This window comes from Cydia strobilella, chromosome 21 (genome assembly GCF_947568885.1).
Source record: "Cydia strobilella chromosome 21, ilCydStro3.1, whole genome shotgun sequence".
Lineage (NCBI taxonomy): Eukaryota > Metazoa > Arthropoda > Insecta > Lepidoptera > Tortricidae > Cydia > Cydia strobilella.
The window spans coordinates 391,369-415,432 of record NC_086061.1 but is presented as its reverse complement, the minus strand read 5'-3'; the positions used below and the strand labels follow the sequence as shown (position 1 = coordinate 415,432).

Genomic DNA, 24,064 nt, shown 5'->3' with positions numbered 1-24,064 from the left:
GCAGGCACTTCATTAATTATCTCAATTTCACCCCTCTTTTCACTTTCTTAAGGGATGATTTTCGGGATAAAAACTATCCTGTCCTTCTCAGGGACTCAAGCTATCTCAATGCCAAATTTCATCTAAATCGATTCAGCGGTTAAAGCGTGAAGAGGGAACACACAGACAGAAAGACAGACAGACAGACAGACTTTCGCATTTATAATATTAGTATGGATTGGTGCCACCTTGTACAGTTGCCGTCAGATATATCGAAGCGGCCGACGTGTTCACAAATATCTGAATAAAGCCTCTATTGTTGTGCTTGTTCAGATATTTTTGACCACCTTGGTCGCTCCGATATATGTATCTGATGGCGACTGTATCTCTTTAGAGGTAAGTCCCGCCATTCGCTAGTGATAACACGATTTAATGTGGTGTTTATTAATAAGTTTCCTCAAGTTGGGACTGGGACTCCCCGCCTGCCGACTGCCCGTATATTTTCGACCTTAACGATAAATTGTGAACTTTTCACACGCTTATGATAAATCAAAATACACTTTTTACTCGATTAGCCAAACAAAGTTTTCGAGGATAAGTAATTTTGCAAAAAAAATTGTGATGTAGGTACGGAATCTACAGCGTGTATTTTTAATATTACCTCAAATTTTAACCAGACGTAGGCGTTAGTGCTATGAACCGATATTGCAAGAAAAAAACTCGTTAACTATTCTTTTTTTTCCTTAATAAAATAATTCAGCACGCAATGTATCGCTACTTTGTCTTACTGGCGTGACGTCACAACTGTCACAAGTGATAATTAACTTTTAACTGCTGTCAATCAATAATAGCCGACATTGAGTTTGGTATAAGTTTGTATTAAAAATTAAAAATCATTACGATTTACACGTCTGAGGTACCGATTTTCCACATTTCGTCCTTGAACCTCGAGGCAGGCGCCACAACGACGTAACAGTGATTGTCGTACTACCTCCATATCAACTTGCTGGAGATTTTCAATTACATCTGTAATTTTTTCCCGGAGTTGTTCGACAGTCGTTCTAGGTTGGGAATAAACTTTATTTTTTACCGCTCCCCATAGGTAGAAGTCGAGCGGCGTGAGGTCCGGCGAACGAGCTGGCCAACGACGGGGGCCAAACCTTCCAATCCATCGGTCTTGAAAAATCGCGTTTAATGCGTTACGGACGCGAACTGAAGAGTGTGCAGGAGCACCATCCAATTGTAACCACGTCTGCATACGTTCAGCTTCCGGCAATGCGTCAACATAATCTGCTAAAGTGCCATTAATCAGCTCGAGAAATCTATCGCCGTTAAGGTTTCCGTCAATGAAAACTGGTCCGATAACGCGATCTCCGTGGATTGCCGCCCATACATTCACTGACCAGCGGTACTGATGGCCTGTTTCTTTTGATACGTGGGGGTTTACTCGGCCCAATAGTGGCTATTCCGCTGATTCCATACACCGTTCCTTGTAAATGTACTTTCGTCAGTCCAGATAATCCGCGACAAAAATTCGCGGTTATTTTCATGCTGTCTGAGTAGCCAGTCACAAAACGCTGCACGAGGCGGTAAGTCCCTTGGTAATAATGCGTGAACTTAAAATTTGTAGGGATGTTGCAAGTCTTTTTTAAGAATTTTGTGAACCGTACTGTGGTTCATAGCAAATCGCCGCCCTGCTGCTCTCGTGCTAGTTTCGGGGTTCGCAGCTAAATGTTGCAATATCCTTTCTTCTCTCTGAACAGGAACATGTCTAACATTTTCTGGTACTATGACTCTTCCTGTAATAGGAACATCATCACGAACTCGCTGTAACGCACGAATAATAACGCGGGAGTCCTGCGGTACCCTACTATTTGGAAATCGCTGCCTGTATACAGCTATGGCTTGCCGCCCACTTCGTCCAGTTTCGCCATAAATTAAAATCATTTCGGCTAGTTCCTGAGAACTAAATATTGATGGTCTTGGCATTGTGTGCGGAAGTTATCGACACCTATTTACGAGACAATCTACGTCAAAACAAATTATTTTCTTTTTTGTAATTTTATCTTACCAGCCAGTAAACAGTAATGCATAGTCTGCCTGAGTTTGTGGAAATTGGTTATCATTAGGTTGGTAGTTTGTATTAATACCTTAAAATTAATTTTGAATGAAATGAATTCTTTGAACAAACTTTTTATTCAAGTAAGTAGATATTTCTGTGGTAGAGGTATCGGGTTGAAGTGTGTCATTGACGTTATCTTGTCAACCGATTGTTGATTATTTACTATCTTCTTTACAGTGCTTAGTAATTTAAAATAATGCTAATTTAATAGTAGAATCATTGGTTTCATAACAATTTCAGAAGAATTCAAAAAATGTTGTAGTATGAGGTGAAACTTTTGTGATTTCTTCGTTGCAAGACAATTGTTTTGTAATAAAATGGTAAGTATTGTTTTCTAATAAGATTTTTTTGCCTTTAATTTGGTGGTTTAAACGCAATAATAATTTGGTTTTGGCTGCCAAGTAGTCTCATGTAGGAAATACGTAAAAATAATAACTAAACAATACTAGACTCTTTTCTTCCACGTGTCAAATAAGTGTACGCAATACATTGCTGCTCGATAAATTTTCAAAAATTCATTACGCTTTAGTGGTAAAGGCTAACTTAAAATTACTTTGCAATATCGGTTTATAGTACTAAAACCTACGTTTGGTTACGGTTTGAGTTAATATTAAAAATACACGCTGTATAGTGCGCGAGTCCGACTCGCACTTGATTGGTTTAGGTATATAAAACTTAACTTTTGTATGAAAAACTCATTTCTTTGTTTTTGCTTTATTTCGTTTATTTTATAAACTGGAGCTACATAAACTAATTTCAAACCTAGATATACCTCATGTCATTGTATGTGCAAAGTTTAATTACAATCCCACACGTAGTTTTAAAATGAGAGCGGAACTACGTTTGTATGGTAAGGTGCAATTCGGCCGAGGGACTCTTAACTCATAAGACTCTATAAGGAGTATAAGGTACACGCATGTGTTCAATTAACTATGTCAACGTTGGATTAAATTCTAAATCCTATCTAAGATTCTAAGAACCATCGCAAATGTACAAACAGTAACACTCTCAACCTTTCATCGAGTTACATGGACGAGTGTAGGCGGCGGCACCAAACATTCAATTTACAAAACCGTTCTGAAGATACATGGAAATATTCATTCGTGTCAAAAACAAACACAAACATCCTTTCACCCTAACCGCATACAGGGGTAAGTCAGTAACATCATTAGTTAGCTCCCGCCTTAAACACACACTCGCTCGAGCGAGCTGCGTTACGCAACGTACTACGTAGGCGAACAACACGCGAACGCGAAGCGAAGCGATACGGCGCAGGGTGAATCAATCCTTTGATAACTATAGAAGTGTCTTACGTGGGCGATCTCGTTGCGAACGCGAACGCCGTGGAACCGCCGCGCCGCTACGCGTTCGCGATTTGTTCGCTTAATTACGTAAGACGCAGCGTTAGACAGCTCTAACGCAGTCACATGTGCTCGAGCAGAAATTCTTATTAATTTGGTAAACACGGTGTCTGTTTCCCTTACAGTGGTGTTGCGCACACGCGACGATTAAATACCTATAAATGTAAAGAGTACACCTAGTGGTAGCTGTTCTTTGCCTGCGCGTGTGACACTGAGGCAGCCTCCGCAAGGGTGTATTCTATTAAGAGTTGATGAAATCTAAAATGTACCTGGCTATTGGAGGATAGTGATGGAATCAATACTGATATTGGATAAAAAAAACCGGATGCCCGCCTAATATAACGGTAGGTATCTAATTTTATTTTCGACAGATACGTGTACTGACTCGTCCCCACAAGATGGGTCAATAAACTTTTTTCTAAAGTTAACCTCTGCAAAGATACTTTAATATAGCGTTATGTGAGTTAAACATCCGTCAACGCGACGATTATCCCAGTAATAAATACGGATCGCACACCGGCGCGGCCTAAAGATCCCCATACTGTCATAGGCCCATTAGGCACTCAATGGGAACGCAACTTCGCACTGGTCCGCTACCGCTTTGCTAGCTCTTTAAAAGAACACAAACTTTACGAATCTTCTTTCATATGTCAAGTTCCGTCAGTGTTTATTTGCCAAATCAGTGGGCCAAAGAAACATCCGTAAATACATAACTGTGAATTTAAAACCCCCGACAAAATTGTAACAGCGCTACTAGCGGGCCCTATCTAACCTTTACTGAAACCCAATCAACGACTAACAGGCTAATTCAAAGGTGCACTGATATCTAACCGATATTAGAATGATATAGGAATCCTATCAGTTTGATATCGAAAACATATATATTCAGCTTCACTTTCAGTTCTATATTTGCTTTCTTAAGATACAATGTATCATGCAAAAATGTATACAATAAAATAACGTAGCCTAAATCATGCATATATTAAATCACATTTACATTTTATTAACCGACGTTTCGACACAGGTTTCACAGGTCGTGGTCCAAACGTCGGTAAATAAAGGTAACAAAATAAATTCGCGATAGACCCGATTGTAAATGTGATTTAGTATGTGTTCAAAACTCGAAAGTTTTAAATGTTATATGTAAATCATGCACAGAATTCGAAATGAAAATTCAGAATAACATAAATTGACAAAAGGCTGATCAGTGTCCTAACTAACGTAAAGATGTCACATTATTATTGTATTATATACCTACTTAGGGCCCTTAGGGGTCGTCCATTAATTACGTCACACAAAATTTCGATTTTCAGAGGGGTAGGCACGGTACGATCTCTCGGGCCAAATTGCAAGCTTTGTTTGACCGTAGGAACAAGCGGCATCGCCTGAGAGAAAAGTGCATACTCAGGTTTACTTGACAAACTTTCAGTGCCAAACTATTTATCCCATATTTTAGTTGGGCGAAATTTCATTTCTCAAATTTACATTATCCAACCTAACCTAACCCAACCTTAGTACGTCATTTTCATTTCGCAAGTATGGGGTTGGGAAATGAAATGGTTGCAAAGTAAGTAGTAGTAGTAGTAGTAAACTCTTTATTGTACAAATATACACATTAAAAATTACATGGTACAAATAATAAGATGTACAAAGGCGAACTTATCCCTATGAGGGATCTCTTCCAGTAAGGTTATGCTAACGATTGGTTTGCCAAATGAAACTTTGGCGAAAAGTTGGTTGCCAAGTGAAATGAAATTACAAGAATTTGAAATTAAAAGGAAGAACACCGCATACTCAATGCACTCACTTAGCCTACGAATTCAAGTTCCAAAAATTATAAATTTTGAAAAGATTTAACTCGGAAACTATTAGATCTACAGAGACAACTCTAATCTCGTATTGTAGCAAATTTAGTCAACTTTTTAATCGCCCAAATCTAAAAAAAAATCGCGGTTTGTTTCGATTTTTGACAAAGTTGCGTTCGGCGCTCGAGGTTTCAAATTTGGATTATTCATTCAATTAATTGAGCCAACATCATAAACAAGTCTACAAAAAATCAGAACTACCTGATTTGACGCAAACGAACCCCCTTACAAAAGGCGACAAAGTTACTGGATTAAGTCGGGCAAAAACATACAAACAAATCTTGTGGCTTCTTCGTTCACTTTCTCGACTCGAATAGGCTCCCAAAATTATGCAGATTAGGTTTTAGTTACTGTATAATATAAGTAGATATAGATATTTATTATGTTGACTGTACCAACCACCGCTCTCCTAATAACTAATCATTGTTTATTTATCTGACCAAAGATATATCAATTAACCTTTCGCCCGCGCGCTGCGATCATAAATATTACGCATGCGCAAACTGGCAGTAGACTCAGTTCAATGCGCGCGCGGCCGGTATACACGCGATCTATTTTAATGCATTGATTTTTCGCGATATTCTAAATTATATTTTTTTTATCATTCAATTTACAAAATTCTAAGACCTAGTTAAAATGGCCGCTTAATTTTATTTTTATAAGTTTAATTTATTAGATTTTAATTATAATATATTTTATACCACAAAATGGTGAACAAAGTGTACAAATTAGGTTCACAAGTGATGGAGAAGAATGGAAGCAAACATAATCAAGTTTTGATGTCCATAGTTGGTAAGTTTACAAACTCGATAAAAAAAAATACAAGAATTTGTTAAAAAAATTATGTTTTATGAAAGCTTTCGTTGCCGTGTGTATTTTCTAGTCTAACTAATCTGTATTTTTTAAATAGAATTTAAAACGGTTCTAGCAAGCTCAAATCCTAATAGCAAATAATAAATGTGGCATTATTTGACTGCAGTTCCTATGACCGCTTTGGTTTTCATCATACGACTAGATTAAATAACAAAAGTTGTGAAGGTTAAAATTAAATTTAATTAGAAACCTGACAAAACTTATTTACAAATAGACACCAAAGAAAATAAACAGAACTTTGAAATAAACAACGATACATATCACACGCACACACACATAACACAGACACACATACACACACACACACACACACACACACACACACACACACACACACACACACACACACACACACACACACACACACACACACACACACACACACACACACACACATACACATACACACACGCACACATGCTAACACATAGCTATAACGATGGTACTAACAATATTGTATGGAATCTTGAATGTTCTGAAATAAAGATATTTTATTTTATTTTATTTTTTTATATCATACAAACTTAAAAATAGTGACTGTCACAATGTAAGTGCAATGGTTGTAGAAATATACATCTATACATATAATAAAGCGGAAGAGGGTCGAAAGTCTGTACATGGAAGATATTCGAAAAAAAATTGGCTGGGGATACTTAGAATCGATAACAGAACACATTCCAACAGTTTTTAGAATTTTTGTCTGTTTATCTGTTTGTCTGTTTATCTGTTTATCTGTTTGTCTGTTTATTTGACCGCGCAACTAATGAAAACGGCTGAACGGATTTTGATGCAAACTTTACTAATCTGTCGAAAAAATCCACGGCCAGGTTATAGGCTATAAAAATTTGAGAAATTTTACCCCTAAGGGGGTTAAAAAGAGGATGAAAGTTTGTATGGGGTTCAAGATTTATTTTAAGCTAGCAATTTGAAATTTCGTAAGAAGATATATTATTGAAATACAAGAAAACTAATTTCAGCGTTTTTGAAAATTCATCCCCTAAGGAGGTGAAATAGAGGTTGAAAGTTTGTATGGAGATCAATTTTTTTTTGAGTGCGTTACTTGAAACTTTGTATAATGGGCATATTATTATAACACAGGAAGAGTGATTTTAGCGTTTTCAAGAATTCGTCCCCTAACAGGGTTAAAAGGGGGTTGAAAGTTTGAATTCATTACAAATGCTTTGAAACTTCTTAGAAAGGTATGATAGACGATTACAAAAAAGCTAATTTTGACGTTTTTTGAAATGTAACCCCTCAGGGGGTTGAAAAGGGGATGAAAGTTTGTCTTGGGGTGCAAATTTTATTTTAAGCTACTAACTTAAAACTTTGCAAAACGTTATTATATTAAAAAGCAAGAAAATTACTTTCAGCGTTTTTAAAAATTCATCCCCTATGTGGTGAAAAAGGGGTTAAAAACTTTATCTTAATAACTATATATCATTTTAGCTACTAGGCCAAGTTAGGTATCGTTTTTGTATAAATCGGGTATGCCGAATTCATTTATGATATCAAAATGACACCATTCCCGAGTGAAAACACAAAAAATATGAAAAAACTTTTTTTAATTTCTCTTTACGCTTAAACCGCTAAACCGATTTAGATAAAATTTGGTATAGAGATAGTTTGAGTCCCGTGGAAGAACATAGGGTAGTTTTTAACCAAAAAAATGGAGACTGCGTTTGCATGGAGAAGCGGCCGTGCCCTTTCCTCTTAATAATGGTCACGAAGGTGGGTACTTAAAAAAAAAACAGTAAATGTCAAACGATTTGGGACTTAAACGCGTTACCATGCCTTCCCGAAAAAAAACGAATCTTTCGCGAAAGTCTCGCAATGCATTGCGGCCACAAGGGGCACGGTCTCAGGAGTTTGAGAAAAACCACGGTGAGAGACTCAGTGGCGCTCTAGCCAGGCAGGTCGCTTCGCTTTCGGCTGAAACGGCAAGCCAGCGCGAGTTCGATTGTGATCCCAAATACATCGTACGTAATACATATGTAGGCGCAGATCCTGACGGAGTGTGGCGCCGGAGAAGCCGTGTTCATCTCGCGTATCCCCCTCATTCCGAGCAACTTCCCGTTCCGCTTCAAGCGCCTACAGGTCCCCGTGAGCGTCTGCTTCGCTATGACCATCAACAAGTCGTAGGGGCAGATGCATTTCCCACTCCAAAAACAAAAAAAAGGGGCAGACGCTGCCCGCCGCCGGCGTCATGCTTAGACTGATTTGACTGGAGGACCGATTTGGATAACATGATTTTGATGGGAACATATTAAATATATTAATAACGGGTCACTCACGTGTTTTAAGTCGAAAACGCTCGACATATTTCACTCCGTACCGTTGATGGGAACACCCAAATATTCCGAAATACGTTTTTCCGATTTTTATAACCACGACTTTCATAATCCCGATTATTTATAAGTCCGAAATATCAAAATTACGATTTTTAAAAACACGATGGAATAAAATCACGAATGTGCTATTTCCGAAAACTTAAAATCCGATTGTCACTTGACAGAAAGCTTAAAGTTCCGATTTTACACTTTTCCGAAAAAAATTTTTTTCCGAATTCCTAAATTCCGAATAATCATTGTCCGATCGGAAATAAAATAATTCGGTATTCAGAAATTCGGTTTTTTACAAGATCGGAAAAATGAAATCTGTGATATTCAAATGAAGACTCACGTTTTAGTAATTATTACGGGTACTTACGGGGAGTTAAATTCGGCATAAAATATTTTTGGCATAAAAATTCGGCGTAAATAAATTAGACAGAACTGCGAACCTGCGAACCCGAACTGTTGCTTTCTAGCAAGGGTGTGGGTTAGGTTAGGTTAGAACTGCGACCCCCAAGAAAACTAACTGTTGCCAGAAAAGTGGGTTAGGTTAGGTTAGAACTGCGACCCCCAAGAAAACGAACTGTTGCCAGAAAAGTGGAAATTTAAAAATTGGGATATTTAAAATAGGAATCACGTTAATTCGGAATAAGGGCAATTCCGAATTCGTGATTTTGAAAATCGTAAATGTTAAATTCGGTGTTTGCCACCATCGGAATTGTTATAGTCGGAATTATGTAGTTCGGAATTTACAATATTCGGCTTTATGGGTTTTCGGAAATATAAATCTTCGTGATTTTCATCATTCGTAATTATGACTGTCGGAATTTTGATGGGTCGAGCATTTTAAAATCGGATTGATAAAATTCGACATTCTAAAATCCGGAATAAAAAATTTCGGAATTATGTAGTGTACCCGATTTGCATAGGTACAGTAAGGACGTAAAAATACAAAAATGGTACTGTATCGTTCGATATACACCTACTACTCTATGCCGTTTAAATCACGTCAAAAATTTGAATAACGGCAAAAAAAAAAACATTTTGGAGTGTAATTTTATTTAGTGGTAGCAAAGAGGATATAATGTTATAGAGCGGTACTGTCATAGTAAATTTTGTAACCACAGTAAATTCACTGCCATCTATCGACACACTTTAAAACTAAAAATGGAGATTTATTAAAATACGATAAAATGTATTTAAATATGGATAAACGATCTTTTTTATTTGCATTAATTATTTTTATTATTTTGACCCATGTTCTTTCACTGATATGCGTTAAAATTGTTAAATAATAACAAACGAAACCGTCAACGCCCTCTATACGAGAGTAGGCAAAAGGTAGTAGCGACGTCTGATCGAGAATCAAATTTTCGTGATTTTCGAGGCACGTTTTTTCCTTAAACTGTATCCATCTATTACGGAGTTATATCTATCTTTGGTGGTAGGTACCTAATTGTAAAATATTTAATCTGGACTACAGTCCTCTAGCGTATCCATCTGTCAACTTTACTTTAAGTTCTGTCTCCAGGGGACAGGGAGATAAATTAGGGGTGAATTAGCCGCTTTCTGACACAGACCGAATTCCACGCAGGCGAAGCCGCGGGCACAGCTAGTAGGTAATAAATGTGATAGAATGTATAAAATTAGGACTATTAGATATGTGTTTATAGAAAAAAATAGTAAGCGATTGGGCTTATTGTAAATTAAAATATGTATGACATTGCAATGCCCTGCCAGGGCCCATAATTATGACTGAATGTACCTAATAGTTATTAAGATCTCTACACTATGGTTGCAATAAATAAATGACTAAATGATTAAAAATGCAGGTTATTTGGATTGTTTTATAAATGTTTTACATTTATACAAATAATTGTAACAAATTAATATTCATATCGTTTATTATATAAACTTATAGATGTATTTTATAGCAACAAAGGTCTTGTCGGTACACAATTTTTTGGCTAAAATTAAAAGAAGTTTTTAGTGGATATACCTATCCAAATCTTGAATTGCTGTCACCATTTTCTTTATACTTAAAAACAGTGAGCAAAATCGCATTTAACTAAATCGCTCTATCGGCGTGAAATTTGGTCTGTTTGATTTTGGGGCGTGATATCGTATGACGGTGAACGCATATATGCGTTGCTGGCAGTGAATGTGTTAAGTTTGTTATATCAATTCATTTCGGTTAAAAAGTTAAGTGTCTTAAAAAAAAATAGAGTGAATTTCACATTCATAATTTTAGTTTATGAAATGTCTTTGCTTACATACCTAACGTGTACCTTCAAACATAAATATATACCTACCTATATATTATGTAGGTAGGTAAGCGACCTACCTATACATAGTGCTCATAAATAATTTTTAAGAAAAAAAAACCGACTTCAATGGGGGATGCCGCTGAAAGCATTCTTAGATTCCAGACAATGAAATGAAAAAGACAGCATCTTTTGCCTAATTATGTAGAAAAGGAGGTAAACCGACCCACTTTTCTAGTAGCATTTCGTTTTTGTAAGGGTCGCAGTTCTAACCTAACCTAACCTACTTTTCTGGTAGCATTTCGTTTCTGTAAGGGTCACAGCTCTAACCTAACCTAACCTACTTTTCTGATAGCAGTTCTGTTCTGTGAGAATCGCAGTTCAAAAGCTACCCACTTTTCTAGTAGCATTTCCGGGTCCGGGTCTGGGTCCGCATCCGAGTCCGGGTCCGTGTCCGGCTGTCCGGGTCCAGGTTTGGGTCAGAGTTCGGTCCGGGTCCGGGTCCGAGTTGGGGTCCATGTCCAGACCCGGGTCCGGGTCCGAGTCCGGGTCCAAGTTTGGGTTTGGGTCCATAAGGAAGAGAACAAATCGCCAAACGTGAACTATGAAGAGTTCCATTCTGATAATCATCAGCAGTTCCACTTCATCAAATGTCACTTTTTTAAATGTAAATGCTGGATTTGTTGATGAAAATACAAAAATCACTATATGTATGCCTTTCACATTTGAGGAGTTCCCTCGGTTCCTCGTGGGTCTCATCATCAGAACTCGAGCTTGACAAAAATATGTCTTAAAAACTTAAGTTGCTTAACAAACATAAAGAAGTGGACAAATCACCAAACGTAAACTATGCGTCATTAAAGAGTTCCATTCTGATCATCATCAGCAGTTCCACTTCATCAAATGTCACTTTTTAAAATGGAAATGCTGGATTTGTTGATAAAAATACAAAAATCGCTATATGTATGCCTTTCACATTTGAGGAGTTCCCTCGATTCCTCATGGATCCCATCATCAGAACTCGAGCTTGACAAAAATGTTTCTTGAAAACCTAACTTGCTTAACGAACATAACGAAGAGGACAAATCGCCAAACGTGAACTATGCGTCATTGAAGAGTTCCGTTCTGATCATCATCAGCAGTTCCACTTCATCAAATGTCACTTTTTTAAATGTAAGTGCTTGATTTGTTGATGAAAATACTAAAATCACTATATGTTTGCCTTTAACATTTGAGGAGTTCCCTCGATTCCTCCTGGATCCCATCATCAGAACTGCTTTTTGACAAAAACGGGACCAATCTGTATGTATATACTTACAATCAAAAAAAGAATTTTCAAAATCGGTCCAGAAATGACGGAGTTATGGAGTAACAAACATTAAAAAAAAAAAAAAAAAAAAAAAAAACAACCGAATTGAGAACCTCCTCCTTTGAAATCTTGAAGTCGGTTAAAAAGCAATAAAATTCGGTAGCTGTTTACAGTATTTGCTGATAAATACGTTTCCTAACGATTATTTGCTTATTATATAACTATTTTCGAGCATAAAATTCTTGTTACCCAAAATAGTCAATAATTTTTAAGAAAAAAAAACCGACTTCAATGGGGGATGCCGTTGAAAGGTTACTTATTGTTGATGGTGCACTCCAGACAATGAAATGAAAAAGACAGCATCTTTTGCCTAACTAAAATGAGGTAAAACCACCCACGTTTCTAGTAGCATTTCGTTTCTATAAGGGTCATAGTTCTAACCTAACCAAACCCAATGTTCTGATAGCATTTCGTTTCTGTAAGGGTCACAGTTCCAACCTAACCTAACCCACTTTTCTGATAGCAGTTCGGTTCTGTGAGGATCGCAGTTCAAAAAAAAGTCAAGGTCCAAGTTTGGGGTTGGGTCCATAACGAAGAGAATAAATCGCCAAACGTGAACTATGTGTCGTTGAAGAGTTCCATTCTGATCATCATCAGCAGTTCCACTTCATCAAATGTCACTTTTTTATGTAAAAGCTGGATTTGTTGATGAAAATACAAAAATCACTATATGTATGCCTTTCTCATTCGAGGAGTTCCCTCGATTCTTCATGGATCCCATCATCAGAACTCGAGCTTGACAAAAATGTGTCTTGAAAACCTAACTTGCTTACCAATCATAACGAAGAGGACAAATCGCCAAACGTGAACTATGCGTCGTTAAAGAGTTCCATTCTGATATTTCTGATCATCATCAGCAGCTGCACTTCATCAAATGTCACTTTTTTAAATGGAAATGCTGGATTTGTTGATGAAAATACAAAAATCACTATATGTATGCCTTTCACATTTGAGGAGTTCCCTCGATTCCTCATGGATCCCATCATCAGAACTCGAGCTTGACAAAAATGTGTCTTGAAAACCTAACTTGCTTACCAATCATAACGAAGAGGACAAATCGCCAAACGTGAACTATGCGTCATTGAAGAGTTCCGTTCTGATCATCATCAGCAGTTCCACTTCATCAAATGTCACTTTTTTATATGTAAATGCTTGATTTGTTGATGAAAATACTAAAATCACTATATGTATACCTTTAACATTTGAGGAGTTCCCTCGATTCCTCATGGATCCCATCATCAGAACTGCGTTTTGACCAAAACGGGACCAATCTGTATGTATATACTTACAATCAAAAAAAGAATTTTCAAAATCGGTCCAGAAATGACGGAGTTATGGAGTAACAAACATTAAAAAAAAAAAAAAACATACAACCGAATTGATAACCTCCTCCTTTTGAAATCTTGAAGTCGGTTAAAAAACCGGCCCAAAGCATGTCGGGCTATGCTCAGTGTAGGGTTCCGTAGTTACCCTTCCGTCAGAATAGGCTAAGCTGGAGCTATCTGTATACTAATTGTTAACAAGGGGATGAAATGATGTTTGGTGCCTTTCACCCGAGTTAAACAATCTACTTTCATGTAACACATAAAATAAGTAAAGAAAAGTCCAAATAAGTCGAGAAAATACCTCCACAAACTTGAGAGCTAAGAATGAATTTATGACGACTAAATGTAATTTCCATCATTTCGATAACAGTTTACACAACATTGGACAATAACATCAAAACACACAGACATTTGAAATTAAGTTTAGGCTCCTTTATAAATACACCTTATTATTTTATTAAAGAATATTTTGCAAATGCTTTAAATTAGTGTATTATTTTTAATAGTAATATGTACTTCATCTATACTGTACCTACGTGTAATTCTGACTGACATTATAAGCTGTAATCTGTAATGCATTATTATTGTTGTGATTGTTTTATTATATTTTTTGTTGATTTTATTGTGTATGGTACACATAATTGTATTTGCATGCATTTAAGTATGTTTTATTACAAATAATGTGATTGATTTCCGAATGTATTAATTTTGTCAAAAACTGTTTGTTGAAGACCCCTATTATTTTTGAAAGACCTATCCAACGATATCCCACACTGTAAGGTTAAAGCAAAAAAAAAATACAACCACTTTACGTGGTACGAGGTACCCTATTTTTTTTTTATTGTACGACTTGTTTTTCATTTTATTTGTTGATTTATATAACCATGCCAAATTATAGCTTTCTAGCACTAACGATCACGAAGCAAAGCCTCGGACAGACAGACACACGGACATGGCGAAACAATAAGGGTTCCTAGTTGACAACGGAATCCTAAAAACACGCGTGTACCCACTTAATACACGATTCTTACCAATCGGGCCGAGACAGATGTCACCTAAGAGATCTGACATTGGAATTTCAAGATTCTATTATGGTCTGTATCTATATCTAGAGCCAATCGGGTGAAAATTCCATTTCAGATATTCCCATTCCATTAAATTCCATTCATTTCGTTTGGCGTTTGTCTAAGTACGATTGTCATTTAAATCAACATGCAAAGTTTCATACCTCTAAATATAATTATAAATGGCCTACAAATCATATTATTATCATTCTCGCTTGAATGTGATGATCGTAATTACTTTAACGGGAAATAATGAATAATGTGTGAAAATCCTTAATGATTTAATAAGTGCCTTGACCATTAATTAAGCATACATCGTTTCGTTTCGCAAATTCAATTATCATAATATTCGGTGCCAATTGAGTTGAGGATCTTTGTTTCGTCTCTGAAAACCATAATATTCTGACATGATTTGGATGATTATATCATTAAATCCATACAATGTTTCATAATTCAATGTCATAATTCTTGAAATTCTACATCATAAAGACAATGGTCACAGCATACGGATATAAGACACGTGTGAATATTTTGGCACGGTGTGTTGCTCGCACTAACGTACCGGTGAGCTACGAATCAATCTAGTTTCAATAACAATGTCTTGTATACCTACTGATGTCAATAACCTAAATAGTCTACTTAGTTGCATTTTATGAACTGCTTGTAACTTGCAATCACTGTTTATGACACACTTTTAATTAGCTTCACCGCGTATATGTTTGTATAGGTATATTATATGTTTGTTTAAAATCTTAATAAATAAAACTAACGATCCTCCTCGATTTTGCACAGTTAAACCTTAACAAATTACACACCTAGACTTTCCCCAAGAATCACTCTATTGATAGGTGGAAACCGCATGTAAATCCGTTTAGTAGTTTTTGAGTTTATTGCGAACATACATGCAGACAGACGCAGAAGGGGACTTTGTTTTATAAGGTGTGTGTGTGTGGTATGAACCACTTTATTGTATCTGATTCGGCTGAAATTTGGAGTAGGTACTCCTTTTATTCGGATAACACTGCAATAATATGCTTATATGAAGCTGATCTGATGATGCAGTCGGAATCGGATCGATGGAAAAACACAAGCCCATAGAGTTTAGGTTCATTGGAAAGGTCTCGGGAAGTACTTTTATCGACATGCAAATGAGAAGAAGTAAAGTTTACACTAATTATTATCAATTTCAGAGTTTGTTGAAAGTTCTGCCCAAGTTATGTTTGATGATTGTGGTTAATTGTAAACCCACTCCATGTATTCCTAGTTTGACGATGCACGTATTATTAGATGAAGTTCATGAATGTGACACAATCTATCATCAGTTCTAGAAGGTACGAATTTGAATGTGTTTGTTTTCATTTCGTCTATTCTATGAGTTGACAGTGTAGGCATGTGTAGGTAACTCTAATTTCAAAATTTGGAAGAGAACATCCAGAACAATTATGAGATCACTATATAACCAGTTTAAACGTATTATTTAAGAACTAGCGTATCTGGGTATACCAAAATCCTTTACCGAAATCGGTTCATCCGTTTAGGAATTTCGATGACCCCAACAGCCACAGATATAATTATGTACACGTACAGTGTATGTCATACATTTCAAACTTAATACCTCCTCCTCTTCTTGCGTTTCAAAAACATATACTTAAACAAGTAAATCGAATGTCACTTCCACGGCTGAAACAATTATAACGCACGGTATAATCTACCAACATAACATATTTACATAAATATATAACACAAAATCCTACTTCAAGATTCAGACAGATTGTCTTTTGCAGATTACTCTAGGAAATAACTACTCCTGGCTTAAGCGAGGTTTAGACTAGCAAGAACCTGCATGCAATTTACGTTACATCGCTGACTACTAAGGTAAACTGCATTCAAAACGTATCATCAGATACCTCAATGTAATGAAAATTGCATGCAAGTTCTTGCTAGTCTAAACCTCGCTTTATGTACGTCGTAGCTACCTGCGATCTCTTACGTACTGGCCTATATGTGGTGTACGTACGTTCTATAGATATAGCGTCACATCACCTGCCAACGTTAATCAGTAGGCCAGAAACACATGAATTGTGTATAGATTTTCCATTATCTCATGTTTCTCAGCGGCACCATTGTGTTGGATAATGAGGAGCAGCGGGTGTCGTGTGGTGAAGAAACAATTAGCAAGAGCCAGAGGAAATTAGATCCTATTGCAAAGTGGCAAAGACTAACATCTGTGAGGATATCTGTACGTAATTGTCAACAATCGACAATCGATGGTGCTACTTGCGAGCTACCTCACCAGACTATTTACCTGAGTAATTATTTCGTAATAAATGTAACGCTTTCCGAGTCCACTTAATTTTGATTAGGTGTACTAGGGTTAGTTGAAAATAGGGGTAAGACAAAAAGTAGTCCGGGATTTTGAATGAGGTGTAATATTTTTAGTGCTGACAACATGCTCCAACTGCCATTTCGCTCCATCTTCACTTGAAGTGCGCAGTCGTGTGCTATGAGCTAATTTGTCACTGGTGGTGGTATTGTCGTCATCTACTCGACAATTTTCAAACTTAGCCCAACCCCTATAAAATTTGTCAGAAATAAGATATGTGTTATAAGTGTTATAACCATATACTAATGTATTATATTTAAATTTTATTTGATATATTAAATCGAAATACGGTTGTTCGTGATTTCGTGAACCAGCACGGAAGGCACATCCAGTTTAAACTTATTACTATAAGTATTTGTGTCTTAGGAATTACATCAAGTTTTAGTCTTCACCCAGCAAAATTATATGGTTTTTTATAGTAGGGTCAGATGTTCATCAGTTAGCCACTAGTTCTTTTCTCCCTTATCTCAATGAAGGTTCACATAACTTTTAGTAGCCTAGTAGTATAAGTACCTAAATGATCACAAACTAAATTTAATTCAAGACATACTTCATTTGCCATCATATGACAGATAATAATTTTTCATTTCTCATGTTCTGAAAGTGGGTCGTTGTTGTTCTAAAAAGTGTGCAGAAATTGATACGTTTCTGCTCTAGAGCACACTTTCTAAGTACTTTTTCTCTTTTTTTACAATAATCAATTCAAATTATGGTTTTAAATGGATTTAAGAGTTTTTACCGCACTTGGCCGGTTTTTTTAACTGCACATGTGGTGTACTTTCCTTTGTATTCGAAATGAAAAGTATTGTTTAACTAGCGCCAAACTACCTCGACAGAAATGGGTGCCTTTTATCCCTTGGTTAACAATCTAATATTAACTTTACTAGATTCTAAATGCCACATATCTATGTAGAACAGGGCCTCAACACACATAACGACGACCTGCACGATATCATAAAACTACTGACTTGCTATAAAAACCGGCCAAGTGAGAGTCGGACTCGCGCACAAAGGGTTCCGTACCATTACGCAAAAAAATGCAAAAAGAATCAGGTTTGTTGTATGGGAGCCCCACTTAAGTATTTATTTTATTCTGTTTTTAGTATTTGTTGTTATAGCGGCAACAGAAATAGATCATCTGTAAAAATTTCAACTGTCTAGCTGTCAAAGTTCATGAGATACAGCCTGGTGACAAACGGACAGACAGACGGACAGCAGAGTCTTAGTAATAGGGTCCCGTTTTTACCCTTTGGGTACGAAACCCTAAAAAGGGAGCAGTATAAACACACTCGTTTACGGCCTCTCTCAGGGTCGCTCCACGAGTGTGTACAGCCGGTATTAGAAGTATAGTAGTGTTTCTACTTAAAATATTACAAGTGAAAATAATTTCAAGAAATATGATTTGTTTTCCATGTAGTAGGTATTTTTTAGGTAGGGGAGACCGAGGAGAGTTGTGACATCGTCGATTATTTGAAATATTTTAACTAATAACGAGCTAGTTTAAGTTACTAGTTGACAAACGCGCACTGTTGCGAGCTAACAGTTGATAGGTTCCAAAAAATCGACAATGTCACAACTCTCCTCTGTAACAACTCACCTCGGTCTCCCCTACTACTGCCTACTGAAGCTTGCGTATCACTACATAGTATAAAACAAAGTCGCTTCCAGCTGTTTGTCTGTCCCTATGTATGCTCAGATCTTTAAAACTACGCAACGGATTTTGATGCGGTTTTTTTAATAGATAGAGTTATTCAATAGGAAGGTTTATATGTATAATACATCAGCATTTCACCCGTGAAGACGGGACGGGTTGCTAGTTCTTTATAAAAATAGTTCATTTGCTTAAAGCCACTTGCACCATCCTCAGATCATCTCAGAAGATGGCACTATCCCACTAACCCGGGGTTAACCGGTTTAACCTGGAGTTACCATGGCTACCAGTACAATTTGACACTGGGTTAACGGTTTAACTGGTTAACCCCGGGTTAGTGGGATGGTGCAAGTTGGACTTAGTACCTAATTTGAAAGTATGATTGTACAGTCGCCATCAGATATATCAAAGCGCCCGAGATGATCAAAATATCTGAACACGCACTCTAACGCCTTGACAATAGAGGCGTGTTCTGATATTTGTGAGCACCTCGGGCGCTCCGATATATCTGATGGCGACTGTACATAAAATTGATCCATTTTGCCTGGAACTTATCTGCGAAAAGAGTAGACACAGAACCATTCAATAATCACGGAAGTTTTGTTATTAAAATAACTCGTAGTTCGCATTTTTATCTCAATGCCTTATTAGTCGACTTCTCTAATTCTCGTTATGTTCCAGTTTACAAATTATTTTTATCTGAAACTATCTTACTAAAAAACATCTTCAGCCCTAGTATTTGACCCTAAGCGCTCCCTTCAGTCAGTCAAATTTAACACTTTTTCTACTGTGTATATATATAATTTAAACATATTTTTTATGGTTTCTACCAATTTATGAAGGAATTTTTCTTACATTTTCGTGACTGGACTTTTTTTGGAATTTACTTCCAGCAGCTAACTATTCAGTGAACTAGAAAATCGAATTATAGGAAAAATTAACTACTGTATTTTTTCTTATTTTTGCCAAACTCCAACAACATAACGTTAGTTGAAAGAAGAAAGTTCAGAAATTTTAGGGTAGATTTTTGTACTTTCATTCCAATTGAAATAACTAACCCGAAATTATTATAAGTAACAAGTGATACTTACTAACTTTTTAATGAAATAAAGTTAAGATTGAAAGTAAAAAGTGAAAAATAAACTGTTAGTGCTTGAAAATGGAGACCTAGGCTCTCCGAAAATGTCGCGCGAGTGGTCTAAAACCCTTGAGCTAAACCGTAAATAAATAAAAATTCTTTATTTCAGATCAAAAGTGATCCATAATTTTTTAGTAACATTTTAGCCTTAATACTATGTTAGTAACCTATATCTACTTAGACCTACCAATGACTACTTTTGTCCAGTACCTAATGAGCGGGCAGTCAAGTCGAGACGCTCGGCTAACGCCCTTAGCATGCTGTTAGTGCTGCCGCGCACATGTCGGAGTAATGAGGCCACTCTCTTCCGTCTAATGGCATAGAAGTCGTCCGTTCGCGCCTCGGCGAACATGCCTGACGCACTACAGTGCCTCGGCACCCTTAACAGCATCCCAAGGACATTATTGTATTGGACTCGCAACGTGTTGTAGGCCCTTTGTGTAAAACTTACCCAGACCGCACGTGTAAAAGTAAGTAGCTTAATGTTAGTATTGTTGTTCCAGTGTGCATGCCGATCCTCGCGTACGGCACAGCCATGGGCTGGATCTCGCCGCACCGCGCGCTGCTGACCGGGCCCGACTCACCCGCAGGCGAGCCGCTCACTGACGATCATGTGTCGTGGATGGCGAGCATCATGTTCATTTTCGCGCCAATTGCAGTTTTCGTGTTTGGAGTGGCAGTCGATAAGTTTGGACGGAAGAACGCGTTGCTGTGTTCTTCAGTGCCGATTGCTGTGAGTATTGACGATCTTTGTCGGATAGTCAAACTTAATCGCTTTCTCCAAATTTGCCAGATTAGTATTATTTATAAATTTCATCGCTTTGTATGAATTATGGCTGTGCCAATGATACAATTTTAGAAAGATTTAGTAGAATCTGTCTACGCTAAGTTTGTACGGACTTGCCAGAGTCCAGAGACAATGTTGCGGACGTTGCGGTCACTTGGGGTAGCACTTGGCATAGACATGCTGACTTAGCGTAAATAGTCTTTGGAATTCATATCAGACGTTGGCGTCTGATATGAATTCTAAGGGTCAGTTGCACCAATCACAATTAACAGACTGATCAACGTCAAGCAGCAGAAAACTATGAAACTTCCCGTACAATAAAATTTAGCGAACGTTAAAACGGTGACAGACGGTTTGGTGCAACCCGACCTAAGCTTTTGTTTTTGCGACGCAGCTGGGCTGGGCCGTGAAGCTTGCGTGCGCGCAGCCGGGCGCGCTGGTGGCGGCGCGCGCGCTCATCGGCTTCGGCTCGGGCGGCGGCTTCGTCGTGTGCCCGCTCTACGTCAAGGAAATCAGCGAGGACAGCATCCGCGGCATGACCGGCACCTTCGTTATATTCTCACAGGTCAGATAGAGGTATCACTTAATAGTCTTAAGCGCGCGGTTGTTTTATGTGATAAACGCAGCGTTGAACGCATGCAATCAACGGAATGTAGGAAAAATGACAATGCGCTTACCGCATAAAACAATATACATATGGTCATTGGATTATCTGATGTAAAATGATGTGCAGCAAAGCAAACCCGCGCTTTATTTTCAAGTGAAAAAATTTAAAAATTAAAAAAAAAAAATTTAAAAAATTTTAAATTTAAAAATTTAAATTTAAAAAAATTTATTTTTAAGTTGGACGGATGTTGCCTAATCAGGGGGTGAATGAATAGCGAAGGCGGGCGAACTGTCAAGTTTTGCAAGATCTCAGTCACTTTCTTTCTACCCCACCTACCTAATAACTATTAAATAAAAATTAAAAATCCCCCACGCAAAAAATGCTAAAACATCTTATACTTTTGAAATTTCTTGATCGATTTTTATCAATCACAGCTAAGAACCACTACAAGAAATCTCGCTGTCACATAAAAACCGCATCAAAATCGGTCCATCCGATTGAGAGCTAGTGACGATGCCAAAGAAAGACACACAGATATTGGCGTCAAACGTATAACACCCCTCTTTTTGCGGTCGGGGGTTAATAGTTATTTGTTTTACACTCGGGGGCAAAGTTGTTGTTGTCCCGGTCACGTATTTACAAAGGCTATACTGATATGGTTCAGATGCGAACTGAACTAGATTAGCTTTTGTTTGGACAAAACTTAACAAAACCCTAATCTATTATAGTATAGAAATTAACTGAAATCGTATAGACTTTATTAACTAAATTCATACGGATATTGTTACTACAAATGCTAGTCTGTTGCGATCTAAAATTTGAATAATATTTTAGTAACGACTCCGATTGTATTAAATAAATTACCGTTCATGCAAATTACTTAACAATGCCTAAGATTTTATTTTTACTTTTAGAATTATTTCAGTTGATAGGTACGAGTAACCAAAATTTCGTAATCAGCTACAGAATGGGAATCAAGATTCCCAGTTAATTTGAAGCCGGTTACGTATTGGGCCAGCGTGTTACCGTTTGGTAAATAAGTTTTGTAACTGGCTACAAAATGGGAATCTAAAATTCCTTGTATGTAGCCAGTTACGAATTGGGCCAGAGTGGAACCGTTTGCATCTGAACCATATCAGTATAGCCTTTGTAAATACGCTGCCCGCCAGTCCGACCAATTAAAGAAGGCTCCCTTTCCATGCATATTATTAGCAATCAGTTAGCTTCTTAACTCAGTCGGATAATATAATGAAAAAGCACGAGTGGAATATTACACTGAAAGCACGCGTGTTTAATATCTAGGATTATGAGCCAAAAATCGGTGGAATAAAAACGTCGTTTTGAGCAAGTGTGTTGAAAATTACAATTACAATTCAATACATTTGGCATATGTCAATATCATTAAAATAATCAGTTACACTATAATAACACGGGTGCATCTTGTAACCTAAGATATAAATAAGACCTAATGTAAACACATGTATGCAATAAATGATATGACTATGACACTTAACTAGTAAAAAATTAAATAATAAGGTTAAATTTTTGTATTGGTGCCGTTTGCCATGATTTCTTGGGCGAAGGCTGCAAGGCTCGCTTTTGCTCTTTGAATGGAAAAAAGTTTAAATTACCTTTGACAAAAACGCAGCACTCGAAAATATACAGACATGGAAATGTCAGTAACTTTAGCGACTCGAAAAGAGGCATGCTACTTTCCTGAGGGTTTAGTCCACAGATAGCCCTTACGCATCGTTTTTGTGCCCTAAACAGAGTGTCGATAAGTTTCCCCAGAAAACTAACCCATAACGTAGAGTTGATGAAACAAATCCATGATAGACGGTTAGTAGGCACTGCGGTCGGTAGTTTTCGCTAATCTGTATAGAGCATATGAAAATCGGTATAGTTTCTTACATACTTCTTCGGAATGCGTCTTCCACGACATATCGCTATCGATTGTAAGGCCTAGAAATTTTGTTAAGTACACGAACTTTATCAACATTTTTGCCTTGATATGTAATATTAAGTGTTGGCGCTTTTTTCCTTTGACTGAACTGCATAATCTTAGTTTTTTCTAAATTAATTTTTAAATTGTTACATTCTAACCATTCAATAATATGTCTTAAATCTGTATTTATTGCATTTTCATAGTCTATGTCACTGTTTTTCTCTATAATAACGGTGCTATCATCAACATATAGTACCATTGGATACTGACTAGCTTTAACTACTTTAATAAATAAGTAGTACCTATCTGGAAATTGCATCGAAGAAGAAAAGCAAACCATCCAACTGCACTCAATAAGTAATCAAACTTGGACTGAAGACACCCTATTTAACAAACTTTCATCCCTAGCGGCGTCAACTGCACGGAACTTGGTGTTAAATAGTAGATTGTTAACAAAGGATGAAATAGTACATTTCGATGCTAGTGCGGAAAGTATGTCATTACTTCACGAGTACCGAGATATACCACGAGCCGTAGGCGAGTGGCAAGACTCGGGATGAGTGAAGAATGACATATCCGCACGTGTATCGAACGACGTTTTTTAATACAGTTGCGAAAAAATAAGAAAAGCAACAAGTATTAAGGAATGAAATTCGAAACTTTTATATTATTCATTCTGTGACACTGACATCATTGACATTGACATTATGAAGAAGTGTTTGTCTAGCTTTTATTCGACTAGAATAGATTTTGTTATTATTATTGAACCCACTTCAATGAAAGTTTTTGTTTTTCAAATGCATGTTCTGTAAGTAAATATATTTTTCCCCTCACTAGCTCGGAAAGCCGTCTTTTATCCTTTAAAACAAGCGGGGAAAAACGCATTTTGTCCACTAGTGGGGAAAGTAATTTGACCTTGGATGGAGCGTGTTTAAGTAGCTTGACAGATAACAAAACGTAAAACTCTCATAATAATGGTTCGTTCGATATTAATTATCATT

The 24,064-nt window shown here is 37.0% G+C and overlaps 1 protein-coding gene across 1 annotated transcript in view; it reads left to right on the top strand.

The window, feature by feature from the left end:
• Positions 1–5,959: 5,959 nt before the first annotated feature.
• LOC134751059 (facilitated trehalose transporter Tret1-like) overlaps positions 5,960–24,064 on the top strand; it is a 42,541-nt gene continuing 24,436 nt past the window's right edge. Inside the window, exons 1-3 of the mRNA XM_063686400.1 lie at positions 5,960–6,119; positions 20,228–20,457; positions 20,906–21,076. Of these exons, the coding sequence (XP_063542470.1) occupies positions 6,035–6,119; positions 20,228–20,457; positions 20,906–21,076 (486 nt within the window). The 5' untranslated portion in view covers positions 5,960–6,034. The remainder of the gene's footprint in view (positions 6,120–20,227; positions 20,458–20,905; positions 21,077–24,064) is intronic.